Source organism: Pseudophryne corroboree, chromosome 1 (assembly GCF_028390025.1).
Source record: "Pseudophryne corroboree isolate aPseCor3 chromosome 1, aPseCor3.hap2, whole genome shotgun sequence".
In the NCBI taxonomy this organism is placed as follows: domain Eukaryota; kingdom Metazoa; phylum Chordata; class Amphibia; order Anura; family Myobatrachidae; genus Pseudophryne; species Pseudophryne corroboree.
Window position 1 is genome coordinate 356,182,832 of NC_086444.1, and position 27,248 is coordinate 356,210,079.

Genomic DNA, 27,248 nt, shown 5'->3' on the forward strand with positions numbered 1-27,248 from the left:
GTATGGGGCTTAAGGGTTGGTGATGTACTGTACAATAAGACATTGTCCGCAAATGCGGATAATCTGATCTCTCTTTCGCAAATACATATGCTTTCAAATAAGGAGGAATTTTGCAAAATTCTAAACAGGGGGTCTATGAACAAATTAAAAAGTAATGGGGAAAGTGGGCAGCCTTGCCTCATTCCATGCGGCATTATCAGAGGTTCACCACTCATCCCATTAGCTAGGAGAGAAGTAGTCCAATTTGTGTAAAAGTACCGTGTCAGATTAATGAAATGTTCTTCAAATTCTTTATTTTCCAGTACTTAAAATAAATGGGGCCAAGCCACAGTCTTGAAGGCCTTATGAGTATCAAGGCTAAGGAGCATCCGTTTTGGTCCATTTTGATTAAATTACACTAATTTTGCGGAAATTACAGTATGGATAGCTTTAACAGAGTGACGCCCCTACACAAAGCCTAATTGATGAGATGTCAATAACTCCGGAAGATTTTTTTGTAACCTATTGGCCAAAATTTTAGATAAAATTTAACAATCTACATTTAGTAGCGTGATTGGCCTATAAGAATACACCAACATAGGGTCCTTGCCGGTTTTAATCTAAGAGATGTAAAGGATTTAGTGAATGAATGGCAATTGGGAGTAGATCTGTAAATCATTTTAAAGAGTTCCAAAAGGGTAGGTACTAACTCATATTTAAGCATTTATAATAGATTCCTGTGAACCCGTCCAGTCCTGATGCTTTATGCGGTGGTAAATCAGCCACCACGGCACATATTTCTTCTTCAGTAACCTCATTCTCTATAATATTGCATTGTTGCAAAGTTAATTTAGGTAAAGCTGCTTCTGATAAGTTTGTCCCAGTTGCTCGAAAGCAAGATAAATATTGGTGCCCCCCTCCCCTATATATATATATATATATATATATATATATATATATATATATATACATATACAAGTCTTTGTCTTTTATTTTAAATCACACAGTTCTTAGCAGTCATGCCCAGGATTAGAAGCCATGCCCTGTTACACTGATGGGAGACACTTTACTGATAGAGCTATTTGCTCCTGCATAGGAAGCATGAGAAATCTAAAGATGGGTACACACTGGCAGATATATCTGCAGATGGTGGTTGTTCATACACACAAAAACATGCACCAATATATCTTAAAGCTATCTGCTGTTAAATCTATCTGCAGCTATATATGCAGATGGGAAATATTCATGCACACTGAAAGATGCACTAATATATCTGCAGATATACTGGTCATCTGCTGTGTTGCACAGCAGATGCAATATATCTGTGAAAGACGTCTTTCACAGACATATTGCTTGTACACACCTGCAGATCAGCAAAAGATATATTGGACAACCAACTGATTGGCCAATATATCTGCCAGTGTGTACCCAGCATCTGTTTATGAAGTTACGTGAAATTGTCAGAGAAGTAACTTCATATAGTTAGAATTCTAATGTTTCCTATACAGGAGCAAATAGCTTCATCAGTAATGTTTCTGCTTCCAGTGTACTAGGTCGTGGGTTCTAATCCTGGGTATGACACTTGTAAAACATGTATCTATAATAAATGTTTTGACTTTGCTGCAAGGAGCTTCCCTGTTTTATTGCCCCATCTATAAAACGCATGTTTAGTATAATCTAGGCGTTGTTGCACCTGAGCTGTAAGAAAGGAGTCGAGAAATTTTTTCTCTCTTAGGTAAGTTTCAAGGTTTTGTTCCGAACTGAAATCAGTATAATGTCTAAAACTGTTAGATACCGCTTCCTTAAGGGACTTGTATTTTATTGTGTTGTCCCAACGCAGTTTTGAAACATAGCTGATAATGTTGCCGTGCATGACCACTTTTGACGTCTCCCAGAACAGAACTGGGTTGTCCCAATGGTCGATATTGTCATCCACATAACAAGACCACGCATGAGTTAAGAATTTTTTAAATCTTCTGATTTAGAAAGATAGTCTTGGAAGCGCCAAAAGTGATTCGGTTTGCCCGTGGCATCACAGAATAATTCCAGTGTATCTGGCACATGGTCCGAGATAATTATTTCCTCCAGGCCTACAGTTTTCAATTATGTGAGTAAAGAATTGGCTAATAATAAATAATCAATCCTAGACATGGAACCGTGTGCTATAGAAAAATGGGTATAAGAGTGGTCAGTTTGATTTAGAAGACGCCATGGATCACGTAATTGTAGGATGTCTTTGAATTCCTGTATGACCTACCATCACAGGGAGGAGGCCGGTGGTGATTTGAAAAGGAATGGGTCATCCATCCACTGTGTTGAAGTCCCCACCCACCGCCAACGGAAATGAGGATCTGATAGCTAGTTGTATCATGGATCACAAGAAATCACCAGTAGCTACCTTAGGGGCATCCAGATTCACTAAGGTATATAATTATTATTTTTTTATTGCCACTAATCGTGGAAATAATAAATTATAGGTCGCTCAGATTCCCCAAAAATCACATCCAGAGACACAGGCTCGTACAGATCATTCCTGCAATGTGAAAATGTAAAGTGATCATTGATGTCATCAATTGACTTTCAGTTTTGGAGCCCTGTCTTGCTACTGCACATGCACAGTCTACTGACTGTGCATGTGCAAGTGGGGAGTGCCATAGGGGGTAATTCCAAGTTGATCGCAGCAGGAAATTTTTTAGCAGTTGGGCAAAACCATGTGCACTGCAGGGGGGGCAGATATAACATGTGCAGAGAGAGTTAATTTTGAGTGGGTTATTTTATTTCTGTGCAGGGTAAATACTGGCTGCTTTATTTTTACACTGCAATTTAGATTGCAGATTGAACACACCACACCCAAATCTAACTCTCTCTGCACATGTTATATCTGCAAGCCCTGCAGTGCACATGGTTTTGCCCAACTGATAAAAAATTTCCTGCTGCGATCAACTTGGAATTACCCCCATAATGTAGTCCCTAGGCTACAAAGGCTAACGACATCTGCTGGGGTAAAACTTATACCCCTTTTCCACTAGCTAAAAAAACCTGGGGGGGGGGGGGGCGCGCGCATTTACCCGTGTTTTTTGCAAGTGGAAAAGGGTCCCCCCGCAAAAACCCGCATCAATTAACCTGTGAATCCTACCCGGGTAAATACCTGGGTAGGACACGGGAATGATCCGGGTAGGGTTGTAGTGTAAACGGAAGCCGCGTCGATGCGACACGGCTCCCGTTTACACTGTATGGAAGGGCGGCGCTGGGATATCATGTGATCTCCCAGCGCCGCCCCTGCCATGTCAATAGCGGCGTCACCAACCCAGCAATATGCCGGTTTGATGAGCGCAGTGGAAAGGGGGCTGAGCACGGGCCGCAGCCGGGTAGCACCCGTGTCAGGCTCCCGGATGCGACCCGTGCTCGCAGGTGGAAAAGGGGTATTATTAATGTGGAGTTCGCCAATTGAGCGGCCCCCGTAGAAACCAACAGAGCTACAGTACCTGCTGCGATCCCTCCATGTTACATATGGGCATATTTACGTTTTGCAGGAATCTATAGAAAACAGATCACTTTTTTGCAAAAACACAATGGTAATTGCCAGCGCTGACCGATTCAATTATTTTCCGATACCCGCATGATAAGCCCCACAGGGGGCACTATTCATCATAGCCTCAGGAGCTGCGAGGAAAAGTCTGCATTAAAATGCACCCTCTGCGAGTTAATGTGCGGAGAAATCCATAGATAGTCCAGCATTATACACGGAATCTATGGGTTACCGCAGGTTACCACAGGGTTTAATGTGTAGGGAAAATGCAGAATCATTGAATACCTCCTGGCATACACCCTGCACCTAATTGTATAGGTTCCTTAAGTGCACTGCTTATCATTGCTGCCACATTTATCACCCCTGGAGCAGCTGTTAGCATGGCGTTTCTATGTTCTCTACATGTTTGTATGTGAGCACAGTAGTAGGTGAATTAGCTTCTAACGAAACAGCCAAGAGGTGCATTGTCTGACTAACTGGAAGTTTGCTGTGCATAGAGTATAATCTCTCCCCTTTGCGTCACAATTTAGATGAAATATCTACATCTCCATTGATATCACATGTATTTAACATGGAGACGAGTGACATGTATGTCCCAGGAGACGTCTGTCAGGGAATAGTACGTGGAGCAGCTCGGAGCAGCTGGTAGCAGCCTCCTGGGGGTATCAGGCTGTTGCCCTCAGGCTCTGCCCATTGTTCTCCCGTGTCAGCGGCGGCCGGTGACCCTCCTCCCTGCGTGCGCTGTGGTAACAAGGAACGCCTGCTCTCAGCTCCATGTTTCCAGTAGGACGATTTTAAACCTAACATCCCGCGGGCTTCCGGTCTCGGTGGTGCGGGTGCCGGAGCGGGATGGAGCGGCGCTGAGAGGCGGCTCCGCGGCGGGGACCATCCTGCACAGAGAGTGGGGTGAAAGCCCCGGGCCTCAATGGGCAACCGGAGCTGACACCCTGCTCCGGCCACAGCGGGACAATGAAGCTCCTGAAACCCACCTGGGTTAATCACAATGGTGAGGGAGGAGCGGGCGAAATGATGAAGGGGACCCTGGTACCCGCAGCAGTTAGACAGGTCTCCATAGGAGAACAACTTGTAACGGGCCAGCGGCCAGAGTTACTGCAGGGATGTGAGTGCCCCTGGCAGCTGTACCTGTGCGCGCTGCGGCCGGGCTCAGGCTCCCCCGGGAGCTACCATGGTAAGGGCGAGGTCATACACGTAGCGCAGAGCAACCTCGGGGTGATGTAACCCCTCCAGCGGTGCGCCTTACTGCCCGGCGTCCTGTATGGGGTGCAGCATGTCCTGCCCAGGTACTTGCCTGGAAACCTCCTTATTCACCGGCATATCCTGGGCATCTGCCTCCTCCTTCCTCCTGACACCTGCTTAGGATGGTGCAGCGCCCTGTAGTGCTGCTGTCATGAGCAGGGATCGATACTTGTCTGACCCATATGTTTTGCTGTGTTCCTATATAACTTACGTTGTGTACATGCAGTAGATTGTATTAATATGCTGCATTCTTATTAGTAGCTGGAATACTCAAAATGCTCTGTTTCATGTAAACAAAGCTGCTTTATTTTTGATTCTAGGCAAACCAATCTTTTCGGTGGACATTCATCCCGATGGCACCAAATTTGTTACTGGAGGACAAGGTGTGTTGTGTTGTAGATGTGAAAAAGAAAATCTCAAAATCCATAAGAGTGTTTTATGTTTAGGGTATATACAATATGTGTGTGTTTACAGAGACTGCTTGCTTGCTTGTGTTTAACCACTTGGTAGACAAACTTTAGATTCTTTAGATAGAACTACATTTTCCAGCATGCTCAAAATGAGAACCGTCCTCCTGTGAATATGGCCGTACTCTGATGTATTAGAGCTTCATCGTTTTTGCTAAAAGCATAACACACAGGAGACTGATTTGCTCCATTGTTTATTCCAATAAAATTTGTAATGGATATTATTATTATTATTATTATTTTTGTAATAGTGATTATTATAATGCATTTATGTTGCGCCAGCTTACTCTGCAGTGCATTGCATTTTGGGAGCAAACACCGTTACAAATTAGTATTTACAAAGAAGTGGGCCTGGCTTTGATGAGTACTTAGAGGAAAATGGAGAATTGAGTGTCAGTTTTGCAGATGTATCTTGTGTGTTTTCACTGTATGCTTGCTCTGGAACTGCACATCTGCAACTATGGGCACGATTCAATTCAATGACAGTTGAATAGCGCTGGGAATTAGCTCCCAGGGCTAATCAATATAGCGCCATGTAACACTCAATGACGGGATTTCTTCTCGCACCCCCTGAGGGGTGCGAGCAAAAATCTGACAGAAGTGCCAGCGGGATGCTGATTTCTGCCCTTGGCGCAGCGGAAACAGCGTCGTGCCGAGCACTTAAGTCGGAGAATGCCTGTTCTCCTGACAAAACACCCTGTTAGTCCGGGAGTATGGGCATTCCCCAGCTTACCGCTGCGCTGTATTGAAAAGCATCGGGAGCTAATTCCTGGCGCTATTTTAACTGTTATCGAATGGAATCGAGCCCTATGTGATGATTGTGTGCAATGCAGACACTTGCAGATGATCGGATGTAATGGGGTATTTGAAGGTAAAGTTTAGTGCCAAAGTTTCTACAGAATTGCAGGATATGCCATGTTGTGCATAAGGGATAGATGTGGAGCAAGTGTGCAATGCTAATATACTGGGTGTCAAACCAAGCATATAGGGATAGTGGCGGTTGGCCTCATTTAGCTCCAGGCACGCAGTGTAGGTGCAGTTATGGCCAACTTGCTTTCACCTCTGCATCAGCCTCTTAGTGGCCAAACTGATTGTGAATGATAAAGCCTGTTGCGTATAATAGTGCTCCAGCCAATCCGCTCCCAACACATGACAGGAGCTGTTTGGCTGGAGCACCATTTATCATACCCAATGAGTTTTATAACTTTGATAAATGAGCCCCTTTGTGTTTAAAGATCTGGAAGCTTTGTTAAACTGTCTATCAAACTACTGGCTGGAAAAAAATACAGTGTAATTGAAGCCAGCACAGTCCCTAATCATCCCGCAGCATGGGATATTTACTTATTTATTTATTTCCAGGGCAAGATTCGGGAAAAGTTGTTATCTGGAATATGCCACCTGTCGCTAAAGAGGAAGATGAGAAGAATGAGAGTATTCCCAAGATGCTGTGCCAGATGGACAACCATTTAGGTACCAGACCACATCGCAGATAGCTGCTCTGGGGGTTCACACCTCTTTGTTGAACAAGAGGCAAACTTTAAGATGGTGTCAAACAACCCAGTGAAGGGTACTAGCGTTTGAAGAGAAGACACAGTATGAGCAGTTCGTTATCCTCGCCGTGCTGTCACTTTGGAAGTGGATTAATCTTTGCGTACACTCTGTTTCAGCCTGTGTGAACTGCGTGCGATGGTCCAACAATGGAGCATATTTAGCGTCTGGAGGAGATGACAAACTCATCATGGTGTGGAAGAGATCAGGGTGAGCTGAGGACATCTGTCCACACTGCGCCTCGGCCTGTGCTGGAGTATATTGAAGTGTCTCAATTAAGGGATTCTAAACATTAATGTGGCAGCATGTACATTCTAGAAAATATGTCCATGTTGTGTGACAAATATTAAGAAAGGTTCTATTATGCTGATATTTACGCATTATGTAGTAATTGCCATAAATGTTTAAAGTGGAGGGAAAACTGTTTGCAGTATTAATTTTGATTGTCCGTGTGGTCCAGGCAGTAATGGAGTCACACCCGGCCATAGAAGGTATCCCATCACTGGAGATGTCTGTCACTTGATAGGGTCACACCTGCTGCAATATGCCTCTGCTCAGTTATGATACATTTACAATGTAGTTGAGTATATCAATCCCCTTTCATACCTGTAGATAGTATTTTGGCATTTTTTTATTAGCTAATCTTTTATTGTTATTGGCTGAATTGAATTCTCCATGGCCCATGTTACATATGGAAAAAATAAATGGTTTTGGCAACCTTCCTAACCGGTCTCATTTATATATGCAGAACAAACAATATAATAATAATAAGGGGAGTTTGCAGTATGGAGATCAGTGTGCAGTGATACTTCTAGGAAGTATACTTTTAATATTGGGATAATAGTTTGTGACTGATGCACTTCCTTTGGCCTACGTAAAGAAGAAACATGACGGATTATTGGATGAAATCCTAGGAGTTACAGTATCCAGAAATGATTATCTAGGCTGCAGGATATGTGATGGGAGGTATCCAGAACTATATAGGATGTTGTTCTACTTTGTGCTCATCTCTCAGATACATCGGACCCAGTACTGTTTTCGGCTCCAGCAGCAAACTGGCGAATGTAGAGCAATGGCGTTGCGTCTCCATCCTCAGGAGTCATTCGGGAGGTGAGTACCTTAGATGGGTACCTTATCTGAGTTGCTGCAGAACTAACTTTCTTGCTCCCTCAGCATAAATGATAGCTTCTCATATAAAATTAGGCTTTGCTTCATCTGCATTATGAATTTCTTACTATTTTTATTTTTTTAATCTTAGATGTAATGGATGTGGCATGGTCTCCTCATGATGCCTGGTTGGCTTCCTGTAGTGTGGATAACACGGTGGTAATATGGAATGCTGTGAAATTCCCCGGTAGGTAGGATGGTCCTTCTGCAGGTTATGTTGTCCCAAACTTGTAATAACTGATTCTTTGAAGTCTTGGTTAAAATAAATAATACTGTAATGTAAACATTTACATTTATTATCTGAAAAAAAGCTAATTCTAATTTTATAGAGATTATAGCTACATTGAAGGGCCATTCCGGATTAGTGAAGGGACTGACCTGGGATCCCGTGGGAAAGTATATTGCTTCTCAAGCTGATGACCACAGTCTGAAAGTTTGGAGGACCATGGACTGGCAGCTGGAAACCAGTATAACAAAGCCTTTTGATGAGGTACACAGTACAAGACATTTAACATGTCTATTATAGAAGATTTTGAGCAAATATTTGTCTCTGTGGTTTGTTTGAAAGTTGTCAGGCTTTTTTTGTCTTATGTTACACAGTATTTTTACACATTGCATTTCCCACAGTGTGGAGGGACTACCCATGTTTTGCGTCTTAGTTGGTCTCCTGATGGACATTACCTGGTATCTGCTCATGCAATGAACAACTCTGGCCCAACAGCGCAGATTATTGAGCGTGATGGCTGGAAAACCAACATGGACTTTGTGGGGCATCGAAAAGCTGTCACCGTTGTGGTAAGATCGCATTTGATATGCGTTTGTGAAATGGAATGTTATATTTATCTTCAGTCTTTTGTATAAATCTTACTATAAGCTTTACTATTCTAATTTTCCACGTTGAGATATATATCTATCAAGATATCGATCTATCTCTATATATAGTTTTACACATCCTTTCTGTTTATTGTTGTTCCAGAAATTCAACCCAAAAATCTTCAAAAAGAAACAGAAGAATGGGAGCTCCAGCAAGGCAAGCTGTCCTTACTGCTGCTGTGCGGTGGGAAGCAAGGATCGCTCGCTGTCTGTGTGGGTGAGTGAGGCTTTCCTTTCTGCAATGCAGGGCCCATATTATGATGATGTGCCCCGAAATGCATATCTAGAGACACATCTGACCTATTAATGAAATTATATTTTTATGGGACTATTCTGTTGAACTATATCTTGCTTGCTTTACTTTCACTACAAATTGTTTCCTTTGCTGTTTTAGTCCCTTTTTTCTGGATATCTAGGACCTTGTATGACTGAATACTTGTAGGTCTTTCTTTTATTGGAGCAAGGTCTAGCTTGTTAATTTAATTAAACTTTCTAGACAGATTTGTTTGGGTTTATTTATGTGTGTTGTTTTTTTTTTTTTGCAGCTCACCTGCCTTAAGAGACCTTTGGTGGTAATCCACGACCTGTTTGACAAATCTATTATGGACATCTCATGGTACTAAATATGCTCAACTATGTTTAGTTTTTTGTACGTTCAGTTTTTTTAAACTTGAACAGTTCACATTTGTTATGTTCTGCTGCTTATTACTCTACCATTGCAGTAAGCAAGTTAGAAGAGCACAAATTGATTGTAGTGTTCATTCTAGCACTCTGCGCCTAATCTGAGGAGGGTATATTTTAATTTTGAAAGGCAAAATTTTAGTCTACTACAGCTACTGTAGCAATACATCACATATAAAATTTTGCTCTTAAAAATAACACCATTATAATCATCATCATCATCATCCTTTATATGATAATGTTCACTGTCAAGTGAACTGCAGGAAGGGCACTGCCCAGGAAAGGGGGACACTTCTGTGTGATGTGGGCCACTTGGGGCATGCCCAGCACTTCTGGAGATGCTGGGCTACCCCCAACCTCTCCCCTCACTGAATAGATGCAATGCGCATGGCATCTGTTCACCGGCAGCGTTCTCTAACCCGCAACTTTTCCAATCCGTGGGACACTGAGGCCTGTGGGTGGGGACAGCAGTGCGCATGCTGTTTCAGCCAAGTGCCAACATAAAGAGCAGTCTGTCATTTTAAATTTGAGTAGTGTGCCACGGCTCACCGAAAAAGGCAAGCAGGAACGCTGTGTAGCGTCACAAGGGGTCCACACCACCGTACAAAGTGCAGCAACAGTATGCAGCATCTGTAGTCATAATAAACAAATAAGCAGCGCCTTCTGAACCTAAAAGTGGGGAGGCGATAATGTTATGAGTGAGGGAAGAGGGCCCTGCTCGTGAGAGCTTTCAATCTAAAGGGGAGTGATAGACAGGCAGGTGACACAGAGGAGAGAAACTGTGATTGATGAGCATTTACATAACAGAAAATGCTACAACCTATTGCATTTATTTTCTGAACTGTAGAAGAAAAAATACCTTTCAAATATTTCTGTGAATTACCAGCACATTTTTTCCAGTCCTCGTTAATGTTTACCATTGTATTTTACTTATCCCTGTGCACTTTATAAACCGTATATGAGAACAATAAATAGAAATTGTCCACCAAGGATTCTAATTAATACTCTATTTCCCTTTTTTTTTTTTTTAATTCCCATTCATGGCTTTCTGAGGGGAGGTGCACCTAAGAATAAAAGCATATCGGACAAAAACCAAAAGAATAAGTATTATTTTATTGGGCACTCAGTGAGGCCGATTTAGTTGTTTTGGGAGTCTAAAAATCTCGTCTAAACGGGACTTTTTGGATGGCCAAACAATTGTCACAATTCATTTGTGTTTGGGCGCCCATGCATGTTGCGCCCAAACAGACTGGGTTTAGCCGTATAAAATGGCTAAATCCGTCTAAACTCCCTGCTTTAAGCACTTAAACAGAAGAGTTATACCAGTTCTCTGCGCTCCCGGACACAATAGATGCAGCTGGTGGATGGTAAAACAGGAGGGCAGCTTACTTCAAACAATCAAATCTTTTAAGAATAAAAGGAACCGTCCACCTGCGCCAGATGATCTCTCTAACAGTGTTAATATGGATACCTCTTACATGAGGGGTTAATTCGACATCTACTGTGAAAATGTATCGGCTCACACACCAGCTAGACAGAACAAACTTACTTTCTGGTTCTGTCTCGCATTCACGTAACCGTTTCTTTAACTGACACACAGTCACAACTTCAGGCTAAATTTGTCGCCTTACCTGCATCTGAATGAACAGCGCCAGAGACACTTTACGAACCATTGGACGAAGGTAACAGCCGGGTAACGCCTGCAGAGTATATCCGGAGATTTCTGCACCACGCCGGGTTTTGTACTTGTGTCTGTGTCTGCTGATAACTGCTTTTGAAAAAACAAATCATTCCACATGCTGTATCCTTAAATTTAAAATTACAAGAACTTGCTATATTCCCTGATTGTAAAGAAACCTTTGATGTGAACTCAAGACAGGATTTAAATGTAAGTTTGTCTCCAATTAGCTTGAAGTTGTGACTGTGTGTCAGTTAAAGAAACGATGAAGTGAATGCGAGACAGAACCAGAAAGTAAGTGTGTTCTGTCTAGCTGGTGTGTGAGCTGATACATTTTCACAGTAGATGTCGAATTAACCCCTCATGTGATCGAGGTATCCATATTAACACTGTTAAAGAGATCATCTGGCGTAGGTGGACGGTTCCTTTTATTCTTAAAGATTCCCTGCTTTAGGCATCCAAACTCCCGTTTGTATGCCCAAAGTGCCCAGTTTCAACACGCTTTTTTTCTTGCACCTTGGGAGGCTGTAAGGAAAAAAAATGTGTCTTCTGGGCCACTGGACGCCCAAACAGAAGAACAATTGAATTGCTGGCGCCCTCTAGTGGTTGCCGTTGAAAAAAAAATCAAACATTTGAATCGGTCCCTGACACGAACTTGATGAGTTTTAATTAATATCAAATTTGTCACATTGACATTAGTATATCATATTTTGTTTATTCACATTTTTCATTTGTTATTTCACATACAGTACCAGTCAAAAGTTTAGACACGCATTCATTCAATGGTTTTTATTTATTTTAATTAATTTCTACATTGTAGATTAATACTGAAGACATCAAAACTATGAAAGAACACGTGGAATTATGTTGTAAACAAAAAAGTGTTAAATCAAAATATTTTTTATATTTTAGATTCCTCAAAGTAGCCCCCTTTTGCGTTGATGACAGCTTTGCACACTCTTGGCATTCTCTTAATCAGCTTCATGAGGTAGTCTCCTGGAATGGTTTTCCAACAGTCTTGAAGGAGTTCCCAGAGGTTCTGAGCACTTGTTGGCTGCTTTTCCTTCACTCTGCGGTCCTACTCATCTCAAACCATCTCAATTGGGTTTAGGTCTGTTGATTGTGGAGGCTAAGTCATATGACGCTGCACTCCATTTTCCTTCTTGGTCAAGTAGCCCTTACCTCGGCTGGAGATGTGTTTGGGGTAATTGTCTTGTTGAAAAACAAATGATGGTCCTAGTAAGCACAAACCAGATGGGATGGCATGGCGCTGCGGAATGCTGTGATAGCCATGCTGGTTAAGTGTGCCTTGAATTTTGAATAAATCACCAACAGTGTCACCAGCAAAGCACCTCCTCCTCCATGCTTCACAGTGGGAACCACACATGCAGAAACCATCCGCTCACCTTCTCTGCGTCTCACAAAGACAAGGCAGTTGGAACCAAAAATCTCAAATTTGGACTCATCAGACCAAAGTACAGAATTCCACTGGTCTAATGTCCATTCTTTGTGTTTCTTGGCCCAAACAATTCTCCTCCTCTTCTTGTTGTTCTTCCTCAGTAGTGGCTTCTTGGCAGCAATTCGACCATGAAGGCCTGATTTACGCAGTCTCTTCTGAACAGTTGATGTTGAGATTTGTCTGCCACTTGAACTCTGTGAAGAATTTACGTGGGCTCTAATCTGAGGTGCTGTTAAGTAGTGGTTTCTGAGGCTGGTAACTCTAATGAACTTTTCCTCTGCAGCAGAGGTTACTTTTTGTCTTCTTTTCCTGGGGCGGTCCTCATGAGAGCCAGTTTCATCATAGCGTTTGATAGTTTTTGCAACTACACTTGAAGATACATTCAAAGTTCTTGAAATTTTCCATATCGACTGACCTTCATGTCTTAAAGTAATGATGGGCTGTTTCTTTTTGCTGAGTTGAGTGGTTCGTGCCATAATATGGATTACAACAGTAGACAAATAGGGGTGTCCACTGTGTACTAATCCTACCTCTGGACAACACAACTGATGGTCTCAAACATGTTAAGAAGGCAAGTAATTCCACAGATTGACTCTTGACAAGGCACACCTGTTAATTTAAAACCATTCCAGGCGACTACCTCATGAAGCTGATTGAGAGAATGCCAAGAGTGTGAAAAGCTGTCATCAAAGCAAAAGAGGTCTACTTTGAGGACTCTAAAATATAAAACATATTTTGATTTGTTTAACACTTTTTTGTTTACAACATAATTCCATATGTGTCCTTTCATAGTTTCTCTTTCATCCATCTGGGGGACGCTGCGCCATTACTTGTGGGTTAGAGGTGTGTGGTTGTGGAGTTTGGCACAGAACTATTAAAACCTGACTCCTCCCCCCTCTAACCCCTCCCATCTCCTTCCTGCCTAACCTCAGTTTTAGTTTTGTGCCTGTGGAGTACAGACACAGTTTTTCTTTCTCCTTAGATTTTTTTTTTTTTCTTTTTCCTTTCTTATTTTTCTATACCTAGTCCCTGTCTACAGGTGACAGGTATAAATGGAACAAGGATGCTGTCAGAAAGGGCCACCATACCTTGGTCACTGGGGCCTTTTTATTCACTAAAACGACAGATCAAAAAGGTACTGGACAGCCACAATCTGTCACTGACAGTATTGGGCTGTCCCTAACTGCTTTTATTATTATTTTATTATTATTATTATTATTATTATTTTATTTAATATTTATTTATTTGATTTATTTTATTGATTATTAATATTTCACCCCCCCCGACCCCCTCTCCCCCGGCGCAAGCCCGCCAGCGGGAGCTATGCCGGAGACCTGTATCCCTACACCCGCAGTAGTGTCTGAGGGGCTGTGGGGACGGACGGGGATCCCGGAGAAGCCGCCGCGTAAGTCGCTATACTTAGCAACGCGCGGCAGCCCGAACTTCCGGTTGATCGCGTAGTAACAGGAGTGCAGGGACGGCTTCCCGCCCTGCTCTGCCCGCGCGCGCGTCACTTTGCCTGACGCCATCTTCCGGAGGGGACGCTGTGCAGTACAGGAGAGCCTCTCAGGGGGAGACTTTATTTACAAAACCGCAAGTATAGAGGGGCTATTCATAGGGGGAGATTACAATCAAGCTAATGAGCTAAGGCTGTTTATTACTTGGCAAAGAGAGCCAGCATACTGGGTTACAGTCCCAGAGATCTCTTCAAGCTATAAATTTCTTATTGAAAGGTCACTAGTCACAATTGTATGCTACTTTCTTTAGTACATTCAGAATAGAGAAAATGACTAGTAAACCGGACAAACCTTCAAAGGGAAAAACGGCCTCAGTGGTTTAATTTTCCTGCTCTCAGTGTGGCTCAAAGCTAGCAAAATGTAGTACTGACGCGGGTACCCTATGTACAGCATGTTCTGGTGCAATTTCAGATTTGCGTCAGTCTAGAGAGACTGAATCTGCTCGGACTCAGGTGGAGCCCTTGAGGGCCCAGAATATGGGCAGGAGTATCACTGATTTAACTCAGTCCTTTAAATAAGTTTGTAAATGCGGCCAGCAGTTCGACTGCTACTAAGCGATCGCAGCCGTTACCAGCTATAGCGTTTCCAGGTAAGGAGGCGGACACTCTGTCATCTCCTTTGGAGGAGGGGGAGGTAGATCCTGAATGGGATGAAGTTTCGGCTTGGGAAGTTAGATTGCTAATAGAAGCCATTCGTCAGACTCTTAATATTCAGGACGCGGCGGTGGAGGAGACTCCTTCCCCCTTCTTCAAACGACAGAAGAGACAGGTTACTGCCTTCCCTTCTTATTCTCACTTTGCAGATATTTTAAAAGAACCCTGGCTTAAGCCGGATTCTCGTTTTCAGGCGCCTAAAAAGTTAAAGTTTCTATATCCCTTTACGGAGGAAGATACAAAATTTTGGGAGACGGACCCAAAGGTAGACGCTCCTATTTCACATCTGGCAAAAGCTACGGTGATTCCGTCGGTACAGTCTGTGACCTTAAAAGACACTACCGATAGGAAGATAGAAGCATTACTAAAATCTATGTTTTCTTTATCAGGTGTTTCCCTCCGTCCAGTACTGGCGAGTGCCTGGGTACTTAAGGCCGTGGATGAATGGCTTGCACAGGTGGTATCGGGAATGCAGTCGGACGATCCGTCAGAAGCCATCCAATTAGCAGAGCAGATTTCGGAGGCCCTCACTTATGTGGGTGAGGCCTGGTTGGATTCAGTTGCGCTACAGTCTCGGGTTTCAGCCTTGACAGTATCCGCAAGACGCTCCTTGTGGCTTAGAGTTTGGAATGCTGATTCTGACTCAAAGCAAACCTTGACGGCAGTGCCTTTTGAAGGTGAGTTTCTTTTTGGATCAGAGTTAAAGAAGATTATTTCAGACACTACTGGAGGAAAGAGCCCTTTCCTTCCATCTGCACCTCACAAACCAAAACCTACAAGGTTTCGGTCCTTTCGTACACAGGGCAGAGGTAGTTTCCAATCCTTTCGTGCTTCCTACAGATTTCCAAGACGGGGGTCTTTCAGAGGAAGAGGATCCCAGGCTATTCGCAGGCCGGCCAGTAAGCCTGCCGACAAACCTGAGCCATGACGCCTCAGGTCTCCTGGAGGGATCAAAGAAGGTTGGGGCCCGGTTACTTCAGTTCAAGGATGTGTGGCTCCTATCGAAACCGGATCGGTGGATAATGGGAGTCATATCCAGAGGATATATGTTGGATTTCGAAGAAACAGTCCCAACCCGACTATTTATAACACCTCTCCCAGACGATCCCTCCAGACGTCAAGCTCTCCTTCAGGCAATAACAACCCTCTTACAAAATGGAGTAATCATTCCGGTTCCCTCTCATCAGAGGGGTCGGGGTTTTTACTCAGGTCTTTTTCTCGTAGACAAGCCGGATGGTTCGTTTCGAACCATTCTGAATCTGAAGGCTCTCAACCCGTATCCCTCAACCCAAAAATTCAAGAACATAAAAGACGCTTACTTACATGTCCCGATTTGGGTAGGACATCAATCTCTACTGAGATTTGCAGTGGGCCCGGAGCACTTTCAGTTTCAGGCTCTTCCCTTTGGTCTCTCTACGGCTCCCTGGGTTTTTTACAAAGGTCATAGGTCATGTAGTCGCAGTTCTCCGTTGTCAAGGGGTCAACATCACTCCATATTTGGACGACCTGTTGGTCAAGGCACCATCAGCGGAGATTCTCACTCAGAACCTGCATCTCACGATGGAGACGCTACAATCGTTCGGGTGGATAATCAACTTTCCAAAGTCATCTCTACTTCCTTCTCAGACAATGATTTTTCTAGGACTTCTATTCGACACCAACAGCCAGAAGGTGTTTCTTCCGGCGGACAAGATTCAGGGACTACAGTCCAGAATCCGAACCCTGTTACACTTACCAGTAGTGTCGGTCCTCAGATGTATGCAGGTGTTGGGCAAGATGGTATCCTCTTTCGAGGCAGTTCCATATGCCAGATTTCATGCCCGACCTCTCCAGACTCAGATTCTCAACTGTTGGACTCGGACGGAACCGCGTCTCGAATTACAGTTGATCCGCTTGTCGGTAAAGACTCGTCAGTCTCTTCAATGGTGGCTTCACAGTCGGAATTTGAAAAAGGGTACACCTTTCACTATCTGGTCTTGGATCATGGTCACCATGGATGCAAACCTCAGTGGTTGGGGGGCAGTGTTCCAGACTCCTCACTTCCAGGGACGCTGGAGCAATCAGGAGTCAAAATTGCAAATCAACATTCTGGAACTAAGGGCGATTCGGTATGCACTCCTTCACATTCAAACCATGGTACAGGGTCAACCAGTTCGTGTGCAGTCCGACAATGCCACCGCAGTGGCTTACATCAACAAACAGGGAGGAACTCGCAGCTGGTCCGCAATGAGAGAAGTCGCTCAGATCCTCGCGTGGGCGGAACGTTGGGTTCCGGTGATCTCCGCGATCCACATTCCAGGAGGGAAGCAGACTTTTTGAGTCATCACACGATTCATCTGGGAGAATGGGAACTTCATCAGGAGGTGTTCCTCTCTCTAGTGGACCGATGGGGAATGCCAGACATAGACCTGATGGCGTCCCGCCTCAACGCAGAACTTCCTCACTACGGCGCAAGGACTCAGGATCCACAGGCATTCCTGATCGATGCTCTAACTGCTCCATGGCAGTTTCAACTGGGATATGTGTTTCCGCCAATTCCACTGATCCCGCGTCTACTTCAACGCATTCGGTGACAGGGTCTCGCAGTGATTCTAGTGGCTCCAGATTGGCCGCGTCGACAGTGGTACACTCTACTGCGCAAGTATGGTCGTCAGACTCCTTTCGCCTACCTCTGCGACCAGATCTTCTTATTCAAGGACCTTGTCGCCACCCAGATTTACATAGGATGGCTTTGACGGCTTGGCTCTTGAATCCAAGATTTTGAAGGCAAAAGGTCTTTCTCGATCGGTTGTTCAGATGATGATTCGAGCAAGGAAACCGGTGACCTCTGGCATTTACCATAGGATATGGCGTATTTACATTGCAGGGTGCGAAAAACGGAGACTAACTCCGCATTTGTTTAGGCTACCTCGCCTACTCTCTTTCCTTCAGGAGGGTCTCGACAAGGGCCTAAAGCTTTCTTCACTAAAAGGTCAGGTTTCCGCTTTATCGGTTCTTTTTCAGAAGAAACTAGCAAATATTCCAGAGGTTCAAACATTCCTGCAGGGAGTACTTCGGATTCAACCACCTTTTGTCCCTCCGGTTCCTCCCTGGGATTTAAACTTGGTCCTTACGACTCTTCAGACCTCTCCATTTGAACCCTTAGAATCGGTTGAACTCCGTTATCTGACACAGAAAGTTGTTTTTCTGTTGGCTATTGCCTCAGCTAGACGAGTATCTGAGTTGGCGGCTCTTTCTTGCAGACCCCCCTTGTTAGTGTTTCATGAGAACCGGGTGGTTCTACGGACTAAGCCTTCTTTCCTTCCAAAGGTTGTTTCAAAATTCCATTTAAATCAGGACATTGTCCTTCCGGCCTTTACTCCGACATCTTCTCCTGGGGAGGACTCTCATTTAGCTCTCCTGGATGTGGTTCGAGCTTTACGTGTCTATTTGTCTCGCACCGAGTCATTCCGGCGTACGGATAACTTGCTGGTTTTGATTGATGCTCCGAAACGAGGTTGGCCGGCCTCCAAAAATACTGTGGCCCGTTGGATAACTTCGGCCGTAAGACAGGCTTACGTGTCTGCTAATGTTTCGGTTCCTGACTCAATTAGGGCTCATTCTACTAGAGCTGTTGGAGCCTCTTGGGGCTGTTCGCGGTGGTGCATCTGTTGAGCAACTGTGCAGGGCGGCAACCTGGTCGTCAATTCATACTTTCACACATACTTTCACCGTTTTCATACTTTTGGTTTGGAGACTGCCGCTGTTGGGCGTCGTATATTAAAGACGGCTATGCCGTCCCCGTCTCCCTCCTCTTATTAGCTTGCTTTGGGAAATCCCACAAGTAATGGCGCAGCGTCCCCCAGATGGATGAAAGAGAAAAGGTGATTTTTGTTACTTACCGTAAAATCTCTTTCTCTGATTCCATCTGGGGGACGCTGCGATCCCTCCCAGATGTTTGTCTGGTTTAACCAGTTAATTTTCTTTGATCTATCTCCTTTGGCTTGGCTAAACGTTAACTGAGGTACTGGCTAGGCAGGAAGGAGATGGGAGGGGTTAGAGGGGGGAGGAGTCAGGTTTTAATAGTTCTGTGCCAAACTCCACAACCACACACCTCTAACCCACAAGTAATGGCGCAGCGTCCCCCAGATGGAATCAGAGAAAGAGATTTTACGGTAAGTAACAAAAATCACCTTTTTGATGTCTTCCTTATTAATCTGCAATGTAGAAAATAATTAAAATAAATAAAAAACATTGAATGAGAAGGTGTGTCCAAACTTTTGACTGGTACTGTATATTAAGCAAATAAATTTACGTTTTAGAACATTATATCAATAAAAGAATACTACTTTTTGCCTAAATGGTAGTTGATTGCAGATGATGATGGTGTTTATTACTCAATGTGTATCACTGCTGTAAGACTTTTGTCCTTCCATTTATTGCTGCCCCAAGGGTTTAATTCACAGATGAACCTCTAGAGAAGTGACAAAAGCTTTTATCCTGCCACTCTGTGCATCACAACTCCCAATCCTTGTTTGTCTTCCCCTTCATTATTATAACATAAGATTTGAAAGCTGTGCTCTGCTTGTTTTCTAGGACTCTGAATGGCCTGGGCATATTGGTATGTTCCATGGATGGATCAGTAGCTTACCTGGATTTTTCACAGGATGAGCTAGGTGACCCACTAAGTGAGGAGGAGAAGGTACTGTGAGACTCCTGCATATATAGCCTGTATTTTGACAGTATGTTGCAACTGGAAACAGTGTATACAATATACTATACTTTTTGTTTCTTTAAATGTTTCATTTGCATCATGCTAATTTATGTGGGGTTTTCTACTTTCCACATTAAGTTATGCAATATGTATTACAGAATAATATCCACCAAAGCACTTATGGGAAAAGTCTAGCCATCACAACGGAGCCCCAGCTGCCCAACACCATCATAGAAAACCCTGAAATGCTTAAGTTTCAACAAAGGCAACAGCCACACCAGGATGTAGAACATGGGGCCGCTGCTCACAGAGATGCCCCAGCTCCAAAGGTGGCCAGTATGGTAAATGGCGAGAGTCTAGAGGACATCAGGAAGGTATGAAGCTGCTCTTTAATGGCAGCGTTTGTTTGGACTTCATTATTTTTCACTAACCGCATATGTTTTTTGTTTATCATTCTTCAACTATAAGGGAATTTATAGCCTCCGTTTATGCTGCCTGCTTCTAGCTTTAATAGGATTCCACTAATGCTGATGTTATGTTTACAATTTACTGTAGGTCATTCCTTTGTTGGGGGTCTGATAGTGAAAGTATGTCATAGGAATTGTTCTATCCTTTAAATCCGTCGTTTTTACAGAAACTGCAGAATTCGTTTTCTCCCTCTTATTAGCACACTTGAGCAAAACTTTGTTACATAAAGGAAAGAGACAGGAGTAAATGCATTTCTCTGACGTCCTAGTGGATGCTGAAAACTCCGTAAGGACCATGGGGAATAGCGGCTCCGCAGGAGACTGGGCACATCTAAAGAAAGCTTTAGGACTATCTGGTGTGCACTGGCTCCTCCCCCTATGACCCTCCTCCAAGCCTCAGTTAGATTTTTGTGCCCGACCGAGCAGGGTGCAATCTAGGGGGCTCTCCTGAGCTTCTTAGATAAAAGTTTAGTTTTAGGTTTTTTATTTTCAGTGAGACCTGCTGGCAACAGGCTCACTGCATCGAGGGACTAAGGGGAGAAGAAGCGAACCTGCCTGCTTGCAGCCAGCTTGGGCTTATTAGGCTACTGGACACCATTAGCTCCAGAGGGATCGAACACAGGCCCAGCCTCGGAGTCCGGTCCCAGAGCCGCGCCGCCGGCTCCCTTACAGAGCCAGAAGCAAGAAGAGGTCCGGAAAATCGGCGGCAGAAGACATCAGTCTTCATCAAGGTAGCGCACAGCACTGCAGCTGTGCGCCATTGCTCCTCATGCACACCTCACACTGCGGTCACTGATGGGTGCAGGGCGCTGGGGGGGGGCGCCCTGAGCAGCAATATTAACACCTTGGCTGGCAAAAATACATCACATATAACCCCCAGGGCTATATGGATGTACATTAACCCCTGCCAGAATCCATAAAAATGCGGGAGAAAAGTCCACGAAAAAGGGGCGGAGCTATCTCCTTCAGCACACTGGCGCCATTTTTCCCTCACAGCTCCGTTGGAGGGAAGCTCCCTGGCTCTCCCCTGCAGTTAATACACTACACAAAGGGTTAAAAAGAGAGGGGGGGGCACAATTTAGGCGCAGTATACAATATATATGCAGCTATAAGGGAAAACACTTTTTTATAGGTGCTATCCCTGTGATATATAGCGCCCTGGTGTGTGCTGGCATACTCTCCCTCTGTCTCCCCAAAGGGCTTTGTGGGGTCCTGTCCTCTATCAGAGCATTCCCTGTGTGTGTGCTGTGTCGGTACGGCTGTGTCGACAGGTATGTGGAGGATAATGAGGTGGAGGCGGAGCGAATGCCTGTAAATATGTTGTCACCCCCTGCGGGGTCGACACCGGTGTGGTTGAACTTATGGAAGGATTACGTGAAAGTGTCAACTCCTTACATAAAAGGTCGACGACGCGGAACAGCCGGCTACTCAGCTTGTGCCTGTTCCAGCGTCTCAAATGTCATGGAGGGCTCTAAAATCGCCCGCTACCTCAGATAACAGACACAGATGTCGACACGGATACTGACTCCAGTGTCGACATCGATGAGACTGGTGTACCCTCCAAATAGGTCCACCCGTTACAGGATTGAGGCAATGAAAAATGTATTACACATTTATGATTATACCCCAGGTACCACATAAAAGGGTATTGTGTTTGGTGAGAGAAAACTATTAGTAGTTTTTCCTGCATCTGAGAAATTAAATGAGGTGTGTGAGGAAGAGTGGTCTTTCCCCGGTAAGAAATTGATAATTTCTACAACGGTTATTGGCAGCGTACCCTTTCCCGCCAGAGGATAGGTCACGCGGGGAAGCACCCCATAGGGTAGATACAGCGCTTACACGCTTATCAGAAAAGGTGGCACTACCGTCTCCGGGTACGGCTGCCCTGAAGGAACCTGCTGATAGAAAGCAGGAGGTTACCCTATAAGATATGGTCACACACTAGGGCATTATATTGCGACCAGCCGTTGCTTCGGCATGGATGTGCAGTGCTCCCGCTGCGTGGTCAGATTCCCTGTCGGAAAATAACTATGGATAGGGACAATATTTTGCTGAAAATAGAGCATATAAAAGACGTGGTCTTATACATGCGTGATGCACAGAGGGATATTTGCCGGCTGGCATCAAAAATAAGCGCTAGGTCCATTGCCGCCAGACGGGGGTTATGGACTCGGCAATGGTCAGGCGATGCCGACTCGAATCGGCACATGGAAGTTGCCCTATAAGGGGGTAAACTGTTTGGGGATAGTTTTTCAGACCTCGTTTCCACAGCTACTGCTGGGAAATTGATTTTTTTGCCACAGGCTACCCCACAACAAAAGAAAGCACCGTATCATCAAGTACAGTCCTTTCGGCCCCAGAAAAGCAAGAGGGCTAGAGGCTCATCCTTTCTACCGAGAGGCAAAGGTAGAGGAAAAAGCTGCAACACACAGCTAGTTCCCAAGAGCAGAAGTCCTCCCTGCGTCTGGTAGGTCCACAGCATGGTGCTGGGGCTGCTCAGGCGGACCCGGGTACGGTGGGGGCCCGTCTCAGATATTTCAGCGGACAGTGGGCTCTCTCACATGGATCCCTGGGTCCTTCAAGTAGTATCTCAGGGGTACAGGCTGGAGTTCGAGACGTTCTTCCCCCCGCCGTTTCCTAAAATCTGCCTTACCGGCACCTCCCTCTGCCAGGGAGACGGTGTTGGTGGATATTCAACACTATAATCACAACAAGTGATTGTCAAGGTGCCCCTCCTTCAGCAAGGAAGGGGTTACTATTCCACAGTGGTTGTGGTACCGCAACGGTTCGGTGAGACCCATCTTGAAATTAAAATACTTGAACTTTTATATCAGAAGATTCAAGTTCAAGATGGAATCGCTCAGGGCGGTTATTACGAGCCTGGACGAGGGGGATTACAGGGTCTCCCTGGACATCAAGGATGCGTACCTGCATGTCCCCATTTACCCCCCTCACCAGGAGTACCTCAGATATGTGGTACAGGACTGTCACTATCCGTTCCAGACGCGGCCGTTGGAGTTGTCCACGGCACCGAAGGTCTTTACCTAGGTAATGGCCGAAGTGATGATACTCCTTCGCAAGAAGGAAGTTTTTATTATCCCGTACTTGGACGATCTCCTGATAAAGGCGAGGTCCAAAGAACAGTTGGTAGTGGGGGTAGCACTCTCTCGGGAAGTGCTACAACAGCACGACTGGATTCTCAATATTCCAAAGTCACAGCTGGTCCCGACGGCACGTCTTCTGTTCCTGGGAATGTTTCTGAACGCAGACCAGAAAAGAGTGTTTCTTCCAGTGGAAAAAGCCGAGGAGTTGTCATCTCTAGTCAGAGACATCCTAAAACCAGGACAGGTGTCGGTACATCAATGCACACGAGTCCTGGGAAAAATGGTAGCTTCGTATGAAGCATAATTCCATTTGGAAGACTCCACGCAAGGACGTTCCAGTGGGACCTGTGGGACTAATGGTCCGGGTCCCATCTACAGATACAACAGCGGATAACCCTGTCAGCAAGAAACAGGGTGTCGCTGCAGAGGGCTCATCTACTAGAGGGCCGCAGATTCGGAATACAGGACTGGGTCCTGGTGACCACGGATGCCAGCCTTCGGGGCTGGGGTGCAGTCACACAGGGAAGAAATTTCCAAGGAGATTTCGCTTCACATAAATATTCTGCAGCTAAGGGCCATTTACAATGCCCTAAGCCAAGCAAGGCCCCTGCTTCAGAACCAGCCGGTACTGATCCAATCAGACGACATCACGGCGGTCGCCCATGTAAACAGACAGGGCGGCACAAGAAGCAGGATGGCGATGGCAGAAGCCACAAGGATTCTCCGATGGGCGTCCTACACCCAGGAGAATGGGGACTTCATCCAGAAGTTTTCCAAATGCGGGTAAACCGTTGGGAATGACCACGGGTGGACATGATGGCGTCCCGCCTCAACAAGAAGTTGAAAAGATATTGCGCCAGGTCAAGGGACCCTCAGGCGATCGCTGGGGACGCTCTAGTGACACCGTGGGTGTACCAGTCGGTTTATGTGTCTCCTCCTCTACCTCTCATACCCAAGGTACTGAGAATAATAAGAAGGCGAGGAGTGAAAACCATACTCGGGGTTCCGGATTGGCCATGAAGAGCTTGGTACCCGGAACTTCAAGAGATGCTGGCAGAGGACCCTTGGCCTCTGCCGCTCAGACAAGACCGGCTGCAGCAGGGACCCTGTCTGTTCCAAGACTTACCGCGGCTGCGTTTGACGACATGGCGGTAGAACACCGGATCCTAAAGGAAAAGGGTATTCCGAAGGAAGTCATCCCTACCCTGATCATAGCCAGGAAGGATGTCACCGCAAGACATTATCGCCGCGTTTGGCGAAAACTTGTTGCTTGGTGGGAGGCCATGAAGGCCCCGACGGAGGAATTTCAACTATGTCGATTCCTGCACTTCCTGCAAGCAGGGGTGACGTTTGGGCCTCAAATTGGGGTCCATCAAGGTCCAGATTTCGGCTCTGTCGATTTTCTTCCAGAAAGAACTGGCTTCACTGCCTGAAGTTCAGACTTTGGTTAAAGGAGTACTACATATTCAGCCTCCTTTTGTGCCTCCTGTGGCACTTTTTGGATCTCAACGTGGTGTTGGATTTCCTAAAGTCGCATTGGTTGAGCCACTTAAAACCATGGAGCTAAAGTATCTCGCGTGGAAAGTGGTCATGCTGTTGGCCTTGGCCAGGCGTGTGTCAGAATTGGCGGCTTTGTCATGTAAAAGGCCTTATCTGATTTTCTATATGGATAGGGCAGAGTTGAGGACGCGTCCTCCGTTTCTCCCGAAGGTGGTCTCAGGTTTTCATTTGAACCAACCTATTGTGGTGCCTGCGGCTACTGGGGACTTGGAGGATTCCAAGTTGCTGGACGTAGTCAGGGCCCTGAAAATTTTATTTTTCCAGGACGGCTGGAGTCAGGAAAACTGACTCGCTGTTTATCCTGATGGCACCCAACAAGCTGGGTGCTCCTGCTTCTAAGCAGTCTATGGCGCGCTGGATTTGTAGCACTATTCGGCTGGCGCATTCTGCGGTAGGATTACCGCAGCCTAAATCAATAAACGCCCATTCCACAAGGACGGTGGGCTCATCTTGGGCGGCTGCCCGAGGGGTCTCGGCTTTACAACTTTGCCGAGCAGCTACTTGGCCAGGGGCAAACACGTTTGCAAAATTCTACGAATTTGATACCCTGGCTGAGGAGGACCTGGAGTTCTCTCATTCGGTGCTGCAGAGTCATCCGCACTCTCCCGCCCGTTTGGGAGCTTTGGTATAATCCCCCATGGTCCTTGCGGAGTTCCCAGCATCCACTAGGACGTCAGAGAAAATAAGAATTTACTTACCGATAATTCTATTTCTCGTAGTCCGTAGTGGATGCTGGGTGCCCATCCCAAGTGCGGATTGTCTGCAATACTTGTACATAGTTATTGTTAACTAATCGGGTTCTTGTTGTGAGCCATCTATTCAGAGGCTCCTCTGTTATCATGCTGTTAACTGGGTTTCATATCACAAGTTGTACAGTGTGATTGGTGTGGCTGGTATGAGTCTTACCCGGGATTCAAAATCCTTCCTTATTGTGTACGCTCGTCCGGGCACAGTATCCTAACTGAGGCTTGGAGGAGGGTCATAGGGGGAGGAGCCAGTGCACACCAGATAGTCCTAAAGCTTTCTTTAGATGTGCCCAGTCTCCTGCGGAGCCGCTATTCCCCATGGTCCTTACGGAGTTCCCAGCATCCACTACGGACTACGAGAAATAGAATTATCGGTAAGTAAATTCTTATTTTCTAGAATACTTTTGAGGCATAGCATATAGTTTCTCTTACATTTGACTTTTTAAAATTTTTTTATTTAAAGCCTTGACATGCACATATTGGTCATAAAAATATGGTTTTTCAGTTCTAAGAAATTGGCAAAATTATGGTAAAATAATTGACTCAAAATACAATAAAGAATGTTTACATAGGGGTACATTGACAAAGTTAATGGGAAGATAAGGAAAAACTGGATTTCTCATACGTCCTAGAGGATGCTGGGGACACCATAAGAACCATGGGGTATAGACTGGATCCGCAGGAGACATGGGCACTTTAAGACTTTGAAAAGGGTGGGAACTGGCTCCTCCCTCTATGCCCCTCCTCCAGACTCCAGTTTAGAATCTGTGCCCAGGCAGACTGGATGCACACTGAGGAGCTCTACTTAGTTTCTCGGAAAAGACTTTGTTAGGTTTTTTTATGTTAAGGGAGCACTGCTGGCAACAGTCTCCCTGCATCGTGGGACTTAGGGGAGAGAAGTCAGACCTACTTTTAGTGAGTTTAAAGGCTCTGCTTCTTGGCTACAGGACACCATTAGCTCCTGAGGGTTTGGAACACTAGGTACGCCTAGGGGTTTACTCCCAGAGCCTGCCGTCACCCCCCTTGCAGAGCCAGAAGTCAGAAGACGGGTGAGTAGAAGAAGATAGAAGACTTCAGTGATGGCTTCTGAGGTACCGCACAGCGATCGCGCTGCGCTCCATGCTCCCACACACAGTGGCACTACAGGGTGCAGGGCGCGGAGGGTGGCGCCCAGGGCAGCATAAAAATCCTCTTTTCAGGCTGGCAAAGTGAAATTGAAGAGCCTTGGTACTAATTTCTTACCCCCGCCAGCATTATTAGTTTAAAAAATAGCAGGCTGAAGCGCGCCATGAAGGGGGTGGAGCTTAGCCCTCACAGCTCTCATCAGCGCCATTTTCTCTCCAGAGCTGCAGAGACGCTGGTCCTTCCTCACCACTGCTATAACAAGTAACAGGGTGCAAAACAGGGGGGGGGGGCACAGCAAACTTGGTGCTTAAATAAGTTATTATAAAGCGCTGCAGGGTCTGAGGCGATATATATTAAGGTTTCAGAACCAGGACAGGCGCTGGGTTGTGAGCTGGTAAACTCCCTCTGTGTTTCTCTGACAGGCTTTACTGTGGGTCTGTCCCCCTTTTGGCCCAGTGTGTCTGTGGGTGTCGGTACAGGTGTGTCGGCATGTCTGAGGTGGAGTGCTCTTCCCAGGAGGAGACTGTGTTAGGGGCAGAAACGGCTGTGGGGGTGACCCTGTCGGCACCGCCGACTCCTGACTGGATAAATGTGTTGAATGCTTTGAATGCTAATGTGGCTCTTATTAATAAGAGATTAGATAAATCTGAGTCTCAGAACCAGGTATGGAAAAAATCTGTGGAGGATGTGTTATCACAGGTCCAGACCCCCTCGGGGTCACATAAACGTTTGTTTGCTTAGTTAG

The 27,248-nt window shown here is 45.4% G+C and overlaps 1 protein-coding gene across 1 annotated transcript in view; it reads left to right on the top strand.

Annotated features, from left to right (window-relative positions):
• The first annotated feature begins 4,141 nt into the window (after window positions 1-4,141).
• Window positions 4,142-27,248, top strand: part of LOC135070575 (protein HIRA) — a 131,153-nt gene continuing 108,046 nt past the window's right edge. Inside the window, exons 1-12 of the mRNA XM_063964776.1 lie at window positions 4,142-4,514; window positions 5,086-5,148; window positions 6,592-6,702; window positions 6,900-6,990; window positions 7,796-7,890; window positions 8,039-8,134; window positions 8,277-8,437; window positions 8,575-8,742; window positions 8,924-9,037; window positions 9,366-9,436; window positions 19,384-19,489; window positions 19,660-19,875. Coding sequence (XP_063820846.1) covers window positions 4,478-4,514; window positions 5,086-5,148; window positions 6,592-6,702; window positions 6,900-6,990; window positions 7,796-7,890; window positions 8,039-8,134; window positions 8,277-8,437; window positions 8,575-8,742; window positions 8,924-9,037; window positions 9,366-9,436; window positions 19,384-19,489; window positions 19,660-19,875 — 1,329 coding nt within the window. The 5' untranslated portion in view covers window positions 4,142-4,477. The remainder of the gene's footprint in view (window positions 4,515-5,085; window positions 5,149-6,591; window positions 6,703-6,899; window positions 6,991-7,795; window positions 7,891-8,038; window positions 8,135-8,276; window positions 8,438-8,574; window positions 8,743-8,923; window positions 9,038-9,365; window positions 9,437-19,383; window positions 19,490-19,659; window positions 19,876-27,248) is intronic.